The 21,087-nt window shown below is 42.6% G+C and overlaps 1 protein-coding gene across 1 annotated transcript in view; it reads right to left on the bottom strand.

The window, feature by feature from the left end:
* PPP1R12A (protein phosphatase 1 regulatory subunit 12A) overlaps window positions 1-21,087 on the bottom strand; it is a 220,682-nt gene that overhangs the window by 72,794 nt on the left and 126,801 nt on the right. The window contains exons 8-9 of the mRNA XM_073619994.1: window positions 13,537-13,694; window positions 5,771-5,877 (exon numbers count right to left, since the gene is read on the bottom strand). Coding sequence (XP_073476095.1) covers window positions 5,771-5,877; window positions 13,537-13,694 — 265 coding nt within the window. The remainder of the gene's footprint in view (window positions 1-5,770; window positions 5,878-13,536; window positions 13,695-21,087) is intronic.

The following is a 21,087-nucleotide window of genomic DNA, read 5'->3' as shown; positions in this document are numbered from 1 at the left end:
TAGACCATAGGTTATATTCAGCTACCTTCAGGTAATTGAACACTGGCAAACAAAATTTACTAGGGACGCCCAGAGAGTACCATATATGCCTAGTCTCAAATTGCAAAAAAAAAAAAAAAAAACTGCACACAATAAGGAGTAAATTAAAACAGAGGGGGGAGGGGCCTATACTGTACTCCAAGAGAAGGAATTTACAGGCAAGCTAAAATTCCTATCATCTTAAAGCATACAGTACAGGACACAGGATTTTCATTCACAGACCATGGTATGTACCCAAGCAATACATGGAGGGTTGGGCAGCAACATGGCAAACAGAACTGCCAATAGGCCCGGAAGAAAGCCAATAAAAATTTAAATAAAAAAACACATGTGCAATGGTATTTCTTGCAGAAGCTGGAATTTCTTACTCCGAGTAAGGTGGGAAGAGTCAAATTCCTCTATCCATTTTGGGCTCCAATTACAATGCCACTGTAGCCAGCAACTGACTAGCAAGATGGATTAGGGAGCCGTGGGCCAGTAGATCTGATGTGTTTGGCAGAATCCAAGGGTCATCCAACAAAAGTCTAAGGAAGTGTGTACCATGCATTTCTGGCGCAATCTGGTGCAACACCACACAGTGGAACCCTTTCCTCTATCTTGAGCAGCAGTCAAGGGATCTTCATCAGAGGTAAGGCATGAACCAGTTTGAACGGTGTCCATGGAATCACCAAAACATCCACTGCAAAGGCTAAATGGTTCCTGGTCCTGGCTACAAACTTGTGCAGCTTGTTGAACTTGGAAGGCCAACATGTCTACCTTTGACAGATTTTGAAAGATCTCTGGATGCGGAAACAACTTCCCTGGGTCTAGAGATTGATGGCTTAGAAAGCCAACCTGACAATTTTCCACTACAGGGATGTGAATGGCTGAGATAGCTGGAATGCGAGTTTCCACCAAGAATAGTTTGAGACTTGTTTCTCTTGGGGCAGCCTGACTTTTGGTGTCCCCTGGTGGTTTATTAGCCCACATGAGTGTGTTGGATTGAAGAGGTCCAAAGTGAAACTGGGCGAAGAAGTGCCTCAAAAAGGAGGCTACCATTAGTACCAAGATCCTCATGCAAGAGCAGATGAAGGGTGCGGTTTTGACCTGAGGATCTGCATGTGGGTCCTTAAGACATTTTTTTTCTACAAGGGAAGATTCTGCTTGGGCTGTGTCTAAGATTAGACAAAACAGTGTTGGGGCTGCAGGGCAGACTTTGGAAAGTTGTTTAACCAGCCAAAGGTTGAAGCTGAATTGTCCTTTAGCAGTTGGCAGAAAAGGTTGTGGCTGAGTCCTTCAGTAGGTGGTCATCCAGGTAACCCACAAAATGAATTCCCTGTGTTTGTAAAAGAACCAGAAGTTGGGCAAGAATATTTGTGAACACTGAGGGTGTAGAGGAGAGCCTGAAGGGTAGGGCTTTAAAATTGGAAGCGTTTGTCTCCCACATCAAAAGCAGAAAGCATTGATGTGTAGGAAAGATGGGGATATGTAGATGGGCATCTTGTGTGTCTGATATGTACTAATGCCAGACATTTCCCTAATCTGGGAGAAGCAATGACAGATCTTGTCGATTCTACCTGAAATTGGACATTTGAAGAAATTAGTTGAAAAGATTTCAGGTCCAGTAGTCAGATGCCCCATTTTGTTTTCCCTCCTGCCCAACTACCACAAAAGGCCTGCAAATGTCCCCTTCACCCGAGTGAGTGGGGACGGCCCTTTATTGTGAAGAGGACTTGTTCCCTGGCTTAGAGGACTTTGGAGTTTAGGGTTTCTTGCGGAACTGGGATCTTGGCTTGGAGCCAGAAGGCAGAGATCGGCAAAAGAAATGCTTTTTGGAATTAGAATGAGCCGCAGGTTTTTCAACTGTAGGCTTTTGCCTTTTTTTTATTGTAATCATCTAAAGCAGGACTGAACAAATGCTGCCTTTGAAAAGGCAAATGTTTTACAAGCTTTTTGCAGGGCAACTCTGCTGACTATAAAATTCTGTAAATAGATTGCGCATTCCACAATCAATATACAGTGCAAAAAAAATCAATATAAAACAAAAGTATAGTGAATTAATAAGCGTATCACAATATGCAGATTTAAATTTCAATCAAAGATACAGAGCAGCCCCTCATGCCATCATCCCCACACACAAACGCTGTTTACACCCAGTGCCAGGTTATAGGGCACAACAGCAAGTGAGTGCAACACTGTATAACTTTTTTTTTTAAATAAATAAATACACCTTACGGTTTTATGCTATGAGCCTTTTACCCTTCCTTTTCTAACATGATGGTCGAGTAGACAAGCTATTGGAGACACACGAGATACAAATTTACCAGGGGATTGCCCCACAAGCGTTTATTGACCAAACTAGAGATATGTGGTCAGATGATTTTGGTAAGTTTATATCTATGTGGGGCACAAGAAAGTACTTTGCATGTCCATAAGGAGCACCAACACTTTACTTTATCACAGGAGGTCCATAGAAGCACTGTCACTTTAACTGAAGTTTAAAGCTGCATATTGGGGCTCAATCATTCACTATATTTTATATTGATTTTTGCACTGTATATGGATCGTGCTGTCTATTTACAGGGTTTTATGGAATTTATGTCATGCTGGTATATATGAGACTGACACTTATTTACATATCCAAAAGCGCAGAGAATTTTTTTTTTTTTTTTACAACTCTGACCAACACTTCATAAGATCCTGCTCATGTGTACAAAACATCCTTTAAAGGAGGATGTAAAAGGAAAGGATTGCAGATTTTGCGGAGGCTGCCACAATCCAAATCATGTAAGCTTTAGAGCAGAGGACTCAGGAAGTGGCAAATTCAAATTTGTTTGGCCAGCTTTGTGAGAAAACTCATAAGGTTTTTAGGAGTCCGAGAATAACTCCGACCTTGGGGTTCTCCAGGAGTAGATTCCTCAGATTCCTCTACCAAAATATTCTTTTCCTCTACCTCATCCTTCACTGATTACTATGTTAATACAGAAGGAGGGAGGCAAGAGGGAAGGTTTACGTTTGCAATCATGACAGTCCAGTAGAGCTGCGCGATTCTGGCCAAAATGAGCATCACGTTTTTTTTGCTTAGAATAAAAAGATCACGATTCTCGCGGCATAAAATCTTTTCACATTATACAAAAAAAATTGGGCTAACTTTACTGGTTAGTTTTTTTTTTTTTTTAATTCATTAAAGTGTAATTTTCTGCTAAGTGCTAAAGAATGCTGTGACTGTTGGCAGACTGCCCGTTTTTTGTTTGTTTGTTTTCCTTTCTTTTGAGGGCTGTTGGCTTAAGCAGAGCAGAGAAAATTCTCTGCATAGAAGGAATGGGGAAATACCACATCAAAATCGCAACGGGGGGGCTGGGGAATTGCAATAACTATTCTTGACGATTAATTGTGCAGCTCTACAGTCCAGTCGACAAGTATTCCAGGAAGCTGCTGCACCCCAGCAATAAGCAGATGAGAACTCCATCCTTGGCACAAAGGAACTGGAGGAAAGTGCCCCAAAAGTAGGAGATACCAGACAGTGAAAGTCAGTCAGACGCCTGGAACAAACTTAAACCCCCCCCCCCCCAGGGGATTTGTTGCATGGTAGCTTCTCACAGGATCCTTCCTACCTGCAGGTATTTAGGACCCCGTACTCCCTTCAAAACCACCTGTTGTCAGCGAGATGCGGCCTGCTGACGAATTACAGTGACCCTTGCAAAAAAAAAAAAAATATGGCGATCTGTGAGCGGCACCAAGTCAAAAGACCACTGGTGTTCTGGTAGCCCAAAACAGGACCCTAGGTGCCTCAATACCTTCACCAGTAAGGTCGTAGGGAGAGAAAAAATAAATAGATAAAAGAACGACCAACACACACCAACTTACAGTGACCAAAGATACTATCACAAGGCTCTTTTGCGACCTGTAGTTCCACACTGTGGAGATTTGCTGCGACCTGTAATCAACCATCATCATTGCGGCCTGTAGTCTTACACCACTAGTTCCACAGCATCTGCCACAGTCACTGTACCCAGATGCATGTGTCAAGGGGTTGCTAAGTAACTTCCACCCATCCGTGACATCATATCCTGTTCAATCCATATGCAGCTCTGCCAGTGAAAAGGAATGTAGGGGGCATAAAGAATGTAAGGCCTCCTGTGCTGCCTGCATCATCAGCCCCTAAGAATTAAAGGGCCCATGACCTGAAAAAAAACACTGCCTAGTCACCTTGCATTCCACTTGGAGTTGGGGGGTCAGTAGCCAGGGCACAAGACCAGCGTGGGCTACCCCAGGGCACTCACTATTCCTGCTGCAGAACCCCCTAAGGTCCAATCTTCACCATCATGGCAGGTTTCACCTCAGGGGCCTTCAGGGTCTTGGCTCTCTGAAGGAGGGATCATTGCCCTGGACCTGTCTAGGGCCTTACCAGTCCGCAAGGCAATATTATTGCACAGGGTCCCATTATGCACTGTCCAGTGCTAACCGGTAACATTACAGGCCATCATCGCATGCCCAGTGTGGGGTCCGGGCGGGTCTCGTTCCTGTGAGCATTCAAAAGCCATAAGACAAGAATGCAGATGAAATTCCCTAATCCCAGCTGGAGCGATTGGGAAGCTATTTTGGAGCAGCGAACTGCAAAAACATGACCATCACCTATAAACACTAGCAAAAAAAAAAAAAAAAAAACACTAGAGTCTCAGAGTGAGCAGGGTTTATATGGTGTAATTCTGTGGGCAGCCCTTGCAAGATCTTTTACCATTGTCCAATCGCTTAAATCTAGCTGTAAATAATCACTTAAAGTGGTTATAAACCCTTACACACATGCGCCGCATAACACATAACAGCCCATTATACTTTTACTTTGCAGGGAAATAAAGAGGAAGCAAAACCCATCAGGGTTTACTTCCGCTTTAAAAGGTAGCTGTATATAACCTATGTTCTATTAATACAAGTCCTATACAAATAAGATTGAAGCTAAAATCCTGACATACATTTAGGACTAGATTCAGCAGTGAAAAAAAAAAAAAAAACGTAGCCTCTCGGGTAACCCAGTTGAAACAGCCAAAACCTCTCAGTTATTAATTGAAATGCTGTTTGAAGTATGTTACAAGAAACACCACACTTACAAAAAGCAAAAGTTAGATTTTTTTTTTTAACCACTATTTGCATACTTTAACAAAATGTGTGAATATTTTGAATGTAAAATGAAAAATGTAGAATGTAAAATGAAAAAAAAATAACTTGAGTTATAAAAAGAGGCTTTAACCAGTTTAGCTCTTTGGATGTGCATATTACCTGGCTGCAGTAGCAGCCATCAGTTTGTGCTCGTTTTCCTCAGCCGACTACCAGCTGCAAAGTAAAAATGACCAGGTGCCTGTATAGTCATCGATCACTTTCACAGTGCAGGCGGTGCAACAACTGAACACACTTGTGGTAAGAGTCTGGGGTAAGAGGCAAAGGACAATGAAAGGGTCAAGGGTGAATGGAATTCAGAGAGGCAGAAAGCCACTAGTTAAAAAGGTATCCATAAATAGACAATGCAATTGATGGGGTGGTAATTTTCAGATTATGATGAATTATAAAAATAGAAACGTAGAAATGTCCTTTTGTAGACATATACAAATAAAAAGTACTGTATGTTTCTAAACAGCACTGTATATGGTAATAAATACAAACAATACATAATTCAGGGGCTAAGAAACACATTCCTCTCTACTAAGACACATTCAAGTTCGGGGGAACAAAAAAAATCTGCACATATCAAATTTACCTTCTTTACTGGTGAAGTTGGTGTGATCTGTCCAGATGCCACAGAAGGTACAGCTGTTCCAGTGGTCACCTGAGATCTGGTACTATTTGTAGACTGTTTGGTTTTATCTACATTTGGAAAGTCGTCAAGAGAAAAACAGCAATAGTAAATTAGGGATATTCTGTTCCATTACAAAAAGAATATACCAAAAGAGAGCAGCATCAAATCAGAGAATTAACAAAATCTAACATTTATACATATATTAGAAATGAAAATGGCTAAAAATAGTCCTAGGAACCTGTCAAATGGTACTAAATACTCCTGTAGCACGCCATCACAAACTAAAAAAAACAGACGACTATAAAATAAGGGCTTGTTCACACTTGACTAAATTTCTAACGCACAAAAAACGTTCCTATAGCGTTTGTATGGTGTTAGTATGGGCATCAGTCAGGCACCAATGAGCTTCAGTATGGGCATTAGACAGGGGCTTTACAATTAATGAGTTAAAAATGCTCCCCAAACACCCTATGGGCAGTTTCGAAGCGTTTGATGAGCGTTAAAACTAGGGCTGCAACGATACCGATACTAGGCATTTTCACAAGTATCGGTACTCGCGAAAATGCTCCGATACCTTAAGCCGATACCAGAAGTGACGTCAGCTTGGGAGCGGAATGCCGCCTCCTCCCCCTCCTCCGGCCGGCTGTCTACACTGGAGCAGGGCTGTCTTAATGCACGGGTCAACCTAGGCTCTGTCCAGGGGGGCCTCTTGCAATTCCTCCACCGCTCCCGCAGTTTCCAGTGCTCCTCTAGTACTCTGCAGGGTGTAAGAAGGAACCCAGAGGCAGAGCATGTTATTACTGCCTATGTGGGCGGGATTTATACTGCTGCTAACACAGGGCATGGAGACGAGAGTTGGCGGGGATCTGAGCAGAAGACATCCCTCCAGCACAGCTGTGCAAGATAATGCCGAGATCTAGAGGGGTACTAGGGAGGGGTGGGCTCCCCCCTTCTAAGCCCTCCACCACCCGTGATGCTTCTCCCATCTCCGCATAGTACACATCTTTAGCATAGCAGCACTAAATGCTCCTCCTCCCGATCCCATTCCCTTACAGCTACGATGTGTACTGTATATAGCTAGCTACTGCAACTAATTGCCGTTCCTACCATGGAATGTCACAGGTCGGAACTGCAACCAGTAGCCAGCTATACACTGTGCAGAGAATGAGATTTCAGCTCCAGTGTGTGCTGTGTGGGGAGCAGGAGCTCTGCCTGTGTTCAGGCTGTTTACAATGCAGGGATGGAAGACAGCTCTGCAAGCAGTAACCCCTGTACTATGCCCTCCCAACCCCTGCTTACTGTGCGCTTTTGCCCGCCCTGTACTGTGACCTCCCAACCCCCTGTACTGCGTTTTCGTGTCTCGTGTGCCCTCCCTGTGCTATGTCCTCCTTCCCTCCACCAGCTGTCACCTCTTCCCCATGTCTCACAATGATCCTCCCATCCCTATCCCCCCCCCACCCCTCTTCCTATGCGATAGGTATCGGTAAATGGTAGCGGCGAGTAATTCAGAAAAAAAAAAAAAAAGGGATTGGTACTCTGTGTTAAAAAATGGTATTGTTGAATCCCTAGTTAAAACTGCTCCACAAACGCCTATTCCATTAAAGTAAATTAACTAATCTTAACGACCCGCAACTGCCTGCCAGAGCATTTGCGAAGCGTTAGCATAAACTTGAATGGGAGGCGTTGAAAGGCTTCAAATGCCTCCTGACTCGACATAAGGCTTCAATTTTGAAGCAACCCTAACGCTTTGTGTGAACAGCTCTATGTGCTGTCTATTGTACCTTGTGCATAGGCGTTTGAGGGGCCTTTTTAGCACCTCTCAAACACCTGCTCTTAATGCCATTGTGAACTCAGCCTAAGGGATGGCATTGTGTGGTGTGTAAGAGCAAAGCAAGGTGACACCATACAATTCAACTAATGGTGCTAAACCTATGTTACAAGAAAAATGCACCCACTAAAACAAACCAGTATAAGAATAAACATGTTATGTGAAGAGAAAACTATTTTTTGTTTTGATAGAATATGGAAGGATTAAAAACAAAAACAATTTTAACTCATGTTGTGTCTCACTTCACTTCCTGCCAATGCAACAGGAAAAGACGGTAAAACTCCTTGTAGTGAAGCAATTCCCACCTTAGACAGGTAATTACCAGAAAATCTGTCCCTATTGGATGATTTCCCTTCAACTTGCTTAGCAGAAGTTTTGAAAATTTAGGATTTCCTCTCACCTTTGGTATTCAAACAGGCGGTAATGTTTATCGCCCTCTACAAAGCAATCTGCGGTTGACTTTTCAGAGGGTGACACAGTAATGGCTAGCAGGAATTGGAGTCACTACTGCCACCTCTCTGTGCCTTTAAAAAATAAAAAAAATAAAAAAGTATTGCCTAATAGAAATTTTACATTGCGGGACTGCACAACTGCAAACCAAGCGTTGGACTTGCGGTTGCTGTGTGGCCCTACTGATCTCAATATGCCATTTTGAAGTTCCGCCGGTCAAACTCTGCAGCTGCGGGGGGGGGGGGGGGGGGGGTTGAGTGCTTGCGATCCTGTGATACAGCCGCCCACTGTATCAAACGGCCCCGCCCCCCCGGCGCGCCACGTCATTGGATGTGATTGACAGCAGCGCGAGCCAATGGCTGCGCTGCTTTCAATCCATCCACTGTAACCAATCAACGGCCAGGCTGAGCGGCGAAGAGGATTTAGGGGGAGAGTGCGGGAATTTCGAGGGGTCAAGTAAGTAAAACGGGGGGGGGGGGGGGGGGGGGGGCTGGTATTGTCAGATGTTATTTCACCTTAATGCATAGAACGCATTAAGGTGAAAAAACTTTACAACCTCTTTAAGGATCACACTGTGTAAAGGCATCTTGAAGAGGAAGCTTGGCTTCCACACAGATTCGCCTTGATTTTTTAATACACAGTGTTGAAGACGTGCTGGCTATTTGTTTAATTTGGATTTACACGGTGCCAACGTTGGCCATACACCCTTATTTATTGTCTTCGGAAAATAGTGCTGAACAGGATGTTAAATGTTTAGAACCTGAGTGACTAACATCAGGGTGCTGTTTCCTCACAGCGCATATGCCGATGACATTGCACGTTCAGAAGATATTTACAGTACCTATAGGTAAGCCTTATTGTAGGCTTACCTATAGGTACAACTTGCAAAGGAAGGTTTACAACCTCTTTAAGGCCCCTTTCAAACTACTGCGATTTTACAATGATTTTGACAAGATTTCAGGGAATGCCTGTGTAAACTTGGGGTCTATGGATCTCAACTCGCATCAAAGTCGGACCAAAGTAGTACAGGGACTACTCTGAAGTTGGTGCGACTTGAATCACACAGATAAGAATGGTACTCATTGGAAATCATTGGGTAAGACTTTTCATGGGACTTTACAGTCCCAAGTCGCACAAGTGTGAAAGGGGCCTTAGAAGACACACATTCATTGTCACCTGCCAGTAGGCAGTCAGTATTTTAGCAATGTACAGAGAAACAAATGAGGGGAACTCTGCACTGTCCAGTAAGTTAAAAGTATACAATGTATCAATGTGGAAATGTTCTGCCATAAGCTCAGGAATAGAAATAAATTGCAATGAAACAAACTTCAGACACTCACGAAAATACACTGAACGATCACTAACCAGGCCCACACAGACACAGTGACAAGTATGTTACACCTTCGACAGAAGTCATACTCGATTCTCACCCTCCAAGAGCAGGATATTGATACTTTCACTGTAAGAAGCATACAATTTCCATAGAACAACAGTTATGGGACAATTAATGCCCAATTGAAGAAATAAGTTGGGTTAACACCCCTATTTACAATCGACCTAGCATGAAAGTGATTTTCACTGATAGCCGGGACATTCTGTTTTTGTAAATCTCTGTATATCTTACAACTGTTTCTTTTTCATTGTTCAATGCTTGATGATCAATGATTCCTGTTAAGATTTCATAATCACCAATAAAATAAAATACTTTGGAAAAAAAAAAAAAAGAAATAAATTGCAGCATTTCAGGGAGATTGTTCAGTGAATGAAAGCACACTAGACTGTTTTCACAATTTCATATTTTCTGTGTGCATTTAGTTAGACCCCTTTCACACTGGGGCGCTTTTCAGGCATTTTAGCACTAAAAATAGCACCTCTCATGCCTCCCCAGTGTGAAAGCCCTAGTGCTTTCACACTGGGGCAGTGCGCTTGCAGGACAGGAAAACAAGTCCTGCAAGCAGCAACTTTGGGGCAGTGCAGGAGTGGTATATACACCGCTCCTCCACCACCCCTGCCCATTGAAATTAATGGGCAGCACCAGAGGCGGCTCTAGGCTTTGTGAGGCCTTAGGCAAAACCTAGACACAAGGCCCCACTCACGCCCATAATGGGAAAAATTAATTTAAGAAATAAAAAAAAAAAATTAACAGTATAAATTACATACAGTATATTAAAGTGATTGTAAAGGATCGTTTTTTTTTTTTTAAAGAAAATAACAAATATGTCATACTTACCTCCACTGTGCAGCTTGTTTTGCACAGAGTGGCCTCAAACATCCTCTTCTGGGGTCCCCCTGCGGCTCTCACGGCTCCTCCCTGCATCAGATAACCCCCTAGGAGAAGCGCTTTCCTGAGGGGGTTACCTTTCGGGCGCACTCCCGAATCCAGCATTTGCATCCATAGATGCAAATGCTGGACTCGGCCCCGCCCCCCGCGTCATTAGATTTGATTGACAGCAGCGGGAGCCAATGGCTGCACTGCTATCAATCTATCCAATCAAGAGCCGGGACCCCGTGGAGAGAGGGACAGTGCGTCCCCGCCGAAGAGATGAAGGGGCTCAGTTAAGTAAAATGGGAGGGCTGGGGGGCCGGTGAATGCCAGGTGTTTTTTTCACCTTAATGCATAGGATGCATTAAGGTGAAAAAACATGAGGGTTTACAACCCCTTTAAGATCTTTAAAGCGCTCTCTATCTCGGTGCTGGTGTCAGCGCTCTATCTCGGTACAGCACTCCTGAGGCCTCCTCTGCTGTACCTTCCTTTTCATCTTTCACTCCTCCCCACTGCATGCCAGATGCCTCCTCCGGGTGCTGCGGGACCGCTCCACTGAGCACTCCAGTTATGGGGGGGATGGCTGGGGGAGGTGCGATCTGTGTCCCTGGTGCAGCGGGAATTGTGCTAACATTTTGCTCCGGCTGCAACAATCTCCTCCCCCGGACAACACAGTGTTGGCCCCGCCTCCTCCTGAAGACACAGCCATGCTTCGTCCCCTCTCTCCACTGCCTGGTCGTGGAGCTCACAGGCAATGTTAACCTGCTGCTGGCCAGAGCTTAATGCCACAGCGGCATTGTTGTCAGCAGAGGCGGCTCTTAAATTAGGCGATCGAGAGGCCCCTGTGAATGCGAGGCCTTAGGCGACCGCCTTATTTGCCTAATTAGAGAGCCGCCTCTGGGCAGCACTGCCAAAGCGCCTGCAAAGGTCTTCAGCAGCGCTACAAAAATGGGTGCTATTAACCCTTTCCTTGGCTGCTAGCAGGGAATAAAAGTGCCCCGCTAGCGGCCTAAAAGCGGTGCTTTACTGCTAACAGAACCGCCGTCCCAATGTGAAAGTGGTCTTCAAGAACTATGTTCCTCTGCGAAAAATGCTGAAAAAAAAAAAAATAACGCTAAATTTAGGTAATAGGTATCGCAAAACAAATATTTCACTTAAACGCAGGTTTTCTTTTTTTTGTGAACAGACTACTTTTGAAATACTGCATTCATTTTTTTCAGTTAATCTTATTGAATTGACCCCACAGACAAAAAAAAAAAAAATTCTGAGTGCAGTTCTAGTCTTCCCTTACTCTACTTAAGAAAAGCATTTTTATATTCCTGTCAGTGTCAGCCCCCCAATTAACACTGGAGTGCTTTTCTGCTCTTCTCCCTACACCTTTCTATGTCTGACTGCGCAGAATCACATTTCCTCTAATTGTTCCTATTCCTTATACACTCAGTCGTCCTGCGCCCAAAAAAGTAAATTCATTTTAAGCGCATACACAGGTGTTTTCGACCCTAGGTCAATAGGCATGCCTGCAAAATGTGCGACACTCGTGTTTTTTGCACATTTTTACGCCTGAAGAATTCCTTTCGTTCAGCGGAACTGCTCTCCTCCCCTTTTGCCCAGTCAACTCCTGAAGCTTAATACACATGCAAAGAATGCCTGTAACACACTTCCAATACCCCTGAAAATGCAGGTTTTCGCTCAGCTCAGGTGCCCACAGTGCAGACTTCCGGTTGGAGATTTTCACTCATTTTTTGTCTGGTAAAATATTAACAGGGTGGTAGGATTTCTCTAATGGAGCACCAGATAGCAGTAAAAACCTGGCAGGGGTTCCAATTCATTCCCATGCTATCCAAAATTAAAAAATAAATAAATGTTTTGGATGCACATAGATCATAAACGTTTCAAAGCCTGCTGGATTTTAGGTTTCATGGGTAGTTAGGAAGCTATATAATTAAAAATAAAGGAAAACATGCATATTACATCTACTTATTTTGCCAGAATCTCCTACAGTAAATCCTCGAATTGCGAGTAACACAGTTTACGATCGTTTCCCAATACCAGCAGATTTTAAAAATCCTGACTTGATTTGTGATCGTTGTCTCGCAAGAAGACAAGTAGGATTCAAGCCTCTGGGCTGTGCAATACCGCATGTGGCAAGCGGTGGGGGGGGAGGGGGGGGTGTGCCGTAGACACTCGGCACCCGAGTGTCTGAGTGTCACCCCACGTCTGGCCACACGTGGTACTGCGTACACTAGCAGTGACACAAACTAATTATCTGAATTTCCATTGATTCCAATGGGGGAACTCGCTTTGATATATACGAGCGCTTTGGATTTCAAGCATGCTTTTGGAATGAATTATGCGCGTAATCCAAGGTACTACTGTATACTGGGAATGGATTACCCAGCTAGCGTCTAAAGCATGGTACATCAAAGGAAGATTTACTAAGGGTAACCATTAACAACCAAATGAGAAATAAGGTTTCTGATTTATTGCTTGCACATAAGGACAGCTCTAGATGTTAATAAGTGCCTTCAGTCATCAATAGAAATTTTCAACTTCCAATTGGTTAAAAAAAATTTTGGCCCAATGAATATGCAGATGTCTTGCCTGTTATTTTTTGAGAAGAGTAACCAGACTACCTCTGGAGAGCCTAAGGATGTCCAGACAATTTCCAGGAGTCTGAACACCAAAATAATTAGAATCTGAAGAATAACTGCTTGACTAAATCTTCTAAATTCTGGACTCTAAGGCCTCTTGCACACAATACTCCTGTTTGAGCAACTATTTTTTCAGCATTTTTTTGTATTTGCACATATTTTTACGCATATGCGTTTGCGCAATTTCGCAGGCATGCGCACACACCTATTCTCGCGCTCACAATATGATGGACATTTGCGCATTTAGCGCTCATGAGGTGTAAATTACTGACCAAAAAATGCAGATTTCTATTTTCTTTTTACTAAATACACAGCGCTCGTTTACGCGCCTGTGTGCACAGGCACATTACAATTAATGAGCTGTATTTTAGCTTAGTAAAAAAATAAGCTGTACTGAGCTTTTTCAAGCTGGAGTGCGTAAGAAGCCTACATGAACGCTGAAAAAAATGCTTAGGCTTTATAACCACTTAAATACATAATTAGGAAAAGAAAATCAATTACACTCCTAAAATGAAACAGCCTTCTAGGTACTAACCTGTTTCTGCTTCAGATTCAGAGTCGTCTTCATCCTCCTCTTCGCTGGAACAGCTAGACTCATCTTTCTTTCCTTCATCCTCTTCATCTGCCTTCTCTTGTTCAAGAGACTCAATAGTTGATAGGTTTTTTTCTTGTTCAATAATTAAAGTCTCTTTGCTAAATCAAGTATAAAGTTTGTTTTAAAAACAGAAAAAGGAAATGTATCCTGTGAAGGATTTAGTGCTTAATGTCCTAGAATCCTCCCCCAATAGACACCTGGCTATAGCTGCCAGGAGCTGCTGTCAGTTTGACAACTGAGGTCCCATCTGTGCAGTACAATAAATTAGTAACACCGTAGTTTAATTCTTAACAAAAAGTGATAACGCTATCCACTGGACACTGCATTGTTCACTAGAAAATGTGCCTACATCTCATGTCTGTATAACACAGTTTGGAGACTGGTGACAAAAAAAAAAAAAGTAATCCCAGCACCACAGGGAACATTGTGACTGAAGGAGAGGCTGGGCACATGGGTTGGACAAGAGTCGCCTCAGGCATTCATTTTGTCCAGTTAATTTAAAGGAACTGGATGTAGCTCACTCCCAAATCCTGAAGGAAGCAAAGCGCCAAGAACACTTGTAAAGCACATTTTGTTTTTAGAAGTAGCTTTATAAATGTCCCCCCTTCCTCATGTGTTTCAAAAATAGCAGAAAATGCCAAGACACCACTACCAAATATTTTACCCCGACATCCCCCCTCAAAAATGAGGAGGGGGGGGACCATTACCAAATTCACATTTTCTCTTCATTACACAACCAATGACTACATCGCTGTTTTCCCTGCTTCCATTGGAAAAATGACCACTTCCAGTCACTATATCACCAGCAGAAGACGTGAGGCGAAATCTCCCAAATGGAGACACAAGCCTTCTCTTCTCAAAATTAAAATACACAAGTTGTGGCTGGAGATATATTTTAGTAAAAGCCGAACTGTACTGACATCCCTAAACATTCATATAAATGAGCTCATACTATTGGCACTTAGCCCTGGGTCACATTGGTGCGATTTGACATGTCAATTCGGCAGCAATTGCCAGCAATGGCATCGTCCTAAATGGTGCGACTCCGCATTTGCGACGTCACACCGATTTCCAAAAGCAGTTTCTGTACTACTTTTGGCGATTTCGGGGTGCGATTTCCATTGACATCTGTGCAGAAACCTGCACAGATGTCTCTGAAATCGTCCCCGAAATCAGGACTGACATGCGGGAATGAATTGTTCAGCTAAACTCGCACAATTTCATTCTAGCACTCAGTGTGAACCTAGGCTTAAAGTAGCAATTAATCCTAAAACAATGTAATAGATTGCAGCTTGCCAATCAATAAATATGGTGGGTCCATAGCTTTTATTTTAGACTTTCCTTTATTTTCACTTGATCTAGCCAGTAACACCTTCTGTCTTAGGGTGTCTCCAGTATAGATGGAGGAGCAACAGAGGCACCTTTAGACAGCAGTTTTGTCAACCTAGGGAGAGGGCAGGACACTAGCAAATTTAGAAGGACTTTAATTAAAACCAAAACTCCAGCTAAAACTTAAGTTAAAGCAACAGTTTAGTTTTTTCTTTTGCGACAAAGGTTTTAACTATATGAATAAGGGCCAGTTCACACCATCGAACCGCAGTCTTGATGCTTTTCTGCATGCGCGTTTTTGATGGGTTCCAGTACATTTTTTCCTCCTCTTTCTTAACCTTAAATAAGGACGTGTGTTCCAGTGTGTTTTTTGTTCACTTAGGTTCTTTCTAGTGAGTTTTTCATGCGTTTTACAGCGTTCCAGTACAGTCCAGTGCAGGGAGAATGCAACATGTTATACTTTCTCTGGAACTGCAAGCACTGGTTTGAACTATGCCATTGAAAACCATATAACCTACTTTTCATGCGTTTTTTTAATGCATTAAAAAAACATGCACTGGACTGCATTTGGTGTAAAGGGCCAGTTCACATCATAGAAAACGCAGTCCGGATGCATTCCAGATGCTTTTCTGCATGCGTGTTTTTGATGCAGTCCAGTGCATTTTTACCCCCTCTTTTTTCTTAACCTTAAAAAAAGGACGTTTGTTCCAGTGCGTTTTACTGCATTTCAGAACAGTGCAGGAAAAATGCAGCATGTTTTACTTTTTTTCTGGAACGCACTGGAACTGCAAGCACTGTTGTGAACTATGCCATTGAAAACCATATAGCCTACTTTCTATAAGTTTTTGATACAGAAAATAACGCACTGGACTGCATGTGGTGTGAACTGGCAATAAAAGCAGATCATTGTGAACACCCCTGTCAGTTTCAAATTGTTTATCTTGACCATCTGATCGTTACTTTTGTTGGACAGCTTGGTTTCTTAAATGGCGCTGAAAAAAACTTAATTGGTTAGGTGAAAATAAACAGAAAAAAAGAAAAAAAAAAAAGCACAAAAAGTAGTGTAGTCAACATAAGAATTAGTAAGCTGCAATCATTTACATTTTTGGATTTAATATGACTTTAAAATAAACTTAGGAACATTTTATTTAATATTTAGCAAATCATGTTCCAAAATGCTTCACCAATAGCGGCTTTTCAGAATAACGTCAGGACATTTATTCCATGCCAAAAACCACTGGACAAACTAGAAATATACCGTATAGCATCACCTGGAGAGCAGACCAACAGTGGTTTATAAACAAAATGATCTTTTTGCTGCCTTCCAATATCAAATTTCCCAAAATATTTCTTCTGCAGTGTTGAAGGTATGTGCTGAGGGAATATTGAGCTGGTGTATAAAGCTTGTTATCACTGAACACTGTTCCAAGCAGGACCATCTTTAACGCAGGACAAACGGGGCAGATGTCCCAGGCCCTGATATTGGGGGGCCCAAAGCAGCTAGCCCGCGTTCCATACTTGCAAAGCTGCCAACAGTCACATTCTAGTGAGCCGCCATGCTCTTGTCCCCCGCTGCATTCCAGAAAGCAGAGCCGTGATCGGGACAGCTTACAGCCATTTCACTCGTTGCTATTGCTGTATTAGTTTTTGCTGCCCACCGTCCCGCACATTTCCACCCCCTGCACCTCCCCCTACATCGCTGACCAGTAATTTTGCCGTTCTCGTGCAGGACCAAGGACCGTCCCCGAGATGGAGCCTCCAGGCTTCAGCTGCTTGAGTGGGGAGGATGGGGATGTGCCTGATCTCAGAGTTTGTGCCCACCTGGAAGAGGGTGGTGTGACAGTAGCTGGGCAGAGGCGAGCCAAGGGAGTGTGCCTGGAGGTAAAATCACCTAGCAATTCATTGTGGATTAGCTTGCAGGCACTTCTATGCCAAGTCTGCTGAGTTACTGCAGTATAGCATAGAAGTGCTGCCTGCTAGCTGACAAATGGGAAGATGTTTTTTTTTTATGTTAAAATAATTAAATTGTTACTGCCCTCAGGTTTTCACTGCCCCCATGGTGAGTGCCCTGCTGACCCCCTGACCTCTGCCTATACTGTTCTGTGTACACTGCCCTACTTCCTACTGACCCTTGTACACTGCCCTACCTGCTACTGACTTCTATACACTGCCCTACCTCCTACTGACTTCTGTACACTAATCTATGCAGTAGAACCAATGGATATTTGTATACTTATGTAAAATCAATTGCCAATGTTTAGTTATTTTCTGAAATTCTTTTTCATTTTTTCCTTTTTTGAAATTGCTGGTGCTGCATTGACTGTGGGGCGTTTCATATTCGGGGCTCAGTGATTCAGCTTTTCTGGATCAAGGACAATTAGTGGTGCTGTTCGGGCGCCCCTGGTGGAGGGTAGGGAATTTGTACTTCCCCTCCCTTATTCCCTTCGCACGTTCCCTTGTGCGCTATGGGCGCGGTGCTGGCCGTCACAGGCCTCCTAGCGCATGCGCCAAGCAGGGGCTCCCACTCCGGAAGTAGAGTCAGGGGTCATCACGGACCCTTTACTTCCGGAGGGATCGCGCATGTTTAAGTAGACGCTGAGAGCGATCTCACCGTCACTTATCTGTGACAGCGAGTGCACCACACAGCGGGCGGGAGCTCCTCCGCTGTGAAGCCGCGATTGATCAGGATATCTCACAGGTAATTGGGCTATACCTCCCTTCACTTATGCCATACCATATAGCCAGAGCAATTTTGCATACTATAGTGGATATGTTACCCGGCGTATCTACCTGCCTGGCTAGGCAGGTTAGAAAATGCCATCATAGGCCTATTGTCCATAAGAGTAAAGACCCTAACACAGCATTATGGGTTTGCCCTGAAACTACAGCTGTACACTGCAACACATTTTTTGTACCTTTATGCCACATAGGCTGTAATGCTAAATCTTTGGTGCCTTTTCCTCCCTGTCACACAGATGGCTCATTATCAGTATCATATATATCTAGATGTATTAGTTTCTGTGGATACAACTTTATTATTTAATTTACTAGTGTCAAATCTTACTATTAGGATTATTTTTATATATATATATATATATATATATATATATATATATATATATATATATATATATATATATATATATTCTATCAAACTCTGCGCAGTAACTATGTTTTCATTGTGTGCCACTGGCGGCCCGGGAAGGGTCACTTTTGATCCACATTATGGACCATTTGTGACTACTGTGAAAATACGGGCAGACTGTTCAAGCGGTCAGTTATATTAGTACCCCATTACTGACCCATTTATGTTAAATAAACGGTTGTTTTTAAAAAAAATCTTCATTTTTAGATTAATGACACTGGCAATCTCCTGATATTTTGGTCACTGCGTGATCCGACATCCCACTATTCAACCCTTATGGATCTGGCTTCCACAGGGTAATGATCTCGGTTGGCTGATATTGTTAACTGGGTCCTGATTATGAATTTCCGCCATACACTTCTTTTTTAAAGCACTTGCAATCTCTGATTGGGTAAGCATTTACACGTTTCCATGAAAACACTGATTGGCTATGTATTGAATAAATTATGGTTCTAATGTTGTTTTATGCAATCTAGATGAATCTATAGATGCATGCGACGCCCTTGAAGAAGCAGGAAACTGCGAAACATGTTGGTCTTCTGCATATCCAAGCATCTTGTGCAATAGTACATCCAAGTATCATTCATAAACTATGTATTATGTAAACTTTGTGATTTTATATTATACTTTACATTTTTGTATTAATAAATTTAATTTTTAAAGACCCTCAATGATTTTGTGCTTACCTCGTTATACAGATGTTACTGTCTCCCCCCCCAAAAAAAAAAAAAAAAAAAAAAAAAACACTGTCACGTGACATTAAATTAGTACTTGAAAAAAAAAAAAAAAAAAAAGTATCGGTACTTGTACTCGGTCCTACAAAAGTGGTATCGGGATAACCCTAGTACTGACTCTAATTGAATTGGTGTTTGTGGGCATATTTCTGGTGTGTAAGTTTGGAACCTATTTTGTGTCTGCTGACATGTTTTTGGTGCGTAAGTATGCTACTTATTATTTTTATTATTTTATATTATCACAGGCATGAATGATGTGCAGTAACCTCTAGAAACCAAATCGGTGAGTGGCAATAAGAAGCAGTACCTTATATCAATCAGTTAGCAGTAATTATGTGCAGTAACCTCTACCAACCAGTGAATGGTAATGATGCGCAGTAACCTTTAGCAACCATTCAATGAGTGGTAATGATGTGTAGTAACCTCTAGCAACCAGTGAGCAGTAAGTAGGTGCAGTAACCTCTAGCAAGTAATCAGCGAGTGTGGACCAGTTCTTTAACGTTTACATTTTTAAAGTTTTTTTTTAGATGAGTGCGTGTTTGTTTTTTGGGATGTTGGGGATAGAGAGCGAAATTGCATAGGGGGGCCCAAGAAAATGTTTGCCCAGGGTCCAATCAATATTAAAAACAGCCCTGGTTCTAAGCACACACCTTACATGGCAGTTATACACATGACAGGGGTGTACGTAGAGTGGATATAAAAAGTCTACACACCCCTGTTAAAATGTCAGGTTTCTGTGATGTAAAAAAATGACAAACATTTCAGGACTTTTTCCACCTTTAACGTCACCTATAATCTGTACAACTCAACTGAAATCTTTTAGGGGAAGTAAAAATAAAAAAACAAAATAATGTGGTTGCATAAGTGTTGCACACCCTCTTATAACTGGGGATGTAGCTGTGTACAGAATTAAGCAATCACATTCAAACTCATGTTAAATAGGAGTTAGTACACACCTGCCATCATTTAAAGTGCCCCTGATTAACCTCAAATAAAGTTCAGCTGTTTTAGCAGGTCTTTCCTGACATTTTCTTAGCCGCATCCTACAGCAAAAGCCATGGTCTACAAAGAGCTTCCGAAGCATCAGAGGGATCTCATTGTTAAAAAGTATCAGTCAGGAGAAGGGTACAAAAAGAATTTCCAGGGCATTAGATATACCATGGAACAGTGTAAAGACAGTCATCATCAAGTGGAAAAAATATGGCACAACAGCGACATTACCAAGAACTGATGAAAAAAAGAGAAGAAAACTGGTCAGGAGGCTGCCAAGAGGCCTACAGTAATATTAAAGGAGCTGCGAAAATATCTGGCAAATACTGGCTGTGTGGTACATGTGATAACAATCTCCCATATTCTTCATATGTCTGGGCTATAGGGTAGAGTGGCAAGACGGAAGCCTTTTATTAAGAAAATCATCCAAGCCCAGCTAAATTTTGCAAAAACACATCTGAAGTCTCCCAAAAGCATGTGGGAAAATGTGTAATGGTCTGATAAAACAAAGGTTGAACTTTTTGGCCAAAAAACTCCAAATGATATGTTTGGTGTAAAACACTGCACATCACCAAAAGAACACCATACCCACAGTGAAGCATGGTGGTGGCAGCATCATGCTTTGGGGCTGCTTTTCTTCAGCTGCAACAGGGGCCTTTTAGTTTGACTGATGCAACTTAAGGTCCACAGACCTCAAGATTACACTCAGTCGCTGCAACATCACGTCAACGTTGTGGCCAGGTCGCACAAGTGTGAAAGGGGCCCAAGTCAAGACAGAGAGAATTATGAACAGTTCCAAATATCAGTCAATATTGGCACAAAACCTTCAGGCTTCTGCTAGAAAGCTGAACATGAAGAGGAACTTCATCTTTCAGCATAACAACCCAAAGCATACATCCAAATCAACAAAGGAATGGCTTCACCAGAAAAAGATTAAAGTTTTGGAATGGCCCAGCCAGAGTCCAGACCTGAATTCGATTGATAATCTGTGGGGTGATCTGAAGAGGGCTGTGCACACAAGATGCTCTCGCAATCTGACAGATTTGGAGTGTTTTTGCAAAGAAGAGTGGGCAAATATTGGCAAGTCAAGACGTGCCATGCTGATAGACTTATACACAAAAAGACTGAGTGCTGTAATAAAATCAAAAGGTGTTTCAGTAAAGTATTATTAGTTTAAGGCCACTTCCACACTGAAGCACTTTACAGGCGTTTTTGCGCTAAAAATAGCACCTGTAAACTGCCTCTTCTGCAGCCCCAGTGTGAAAGCCCAAGTGCTTTTACGCTGGGGCTGTG

Source organism: Aquarana catesbeiana, linkage group LG03 (genome assembly GCF_042186555.1).
Source record: "Aquarana catesbeiana isolate 2022-GZ linkage group LG03, ASM4218655v1, whole genome shotgun sequence".
Lineage (NCBI taxonomy): Eukaryota > Metazoa > Chordata > Amphibia > Anura > Ranidae > Aquarana > Aquarana catesbeiana.
The sequence above is the reverse complement of the archived record's forward strand: the minus strand, read 5'-3'. Positions and strand labels throughout refer to the sequence as shown.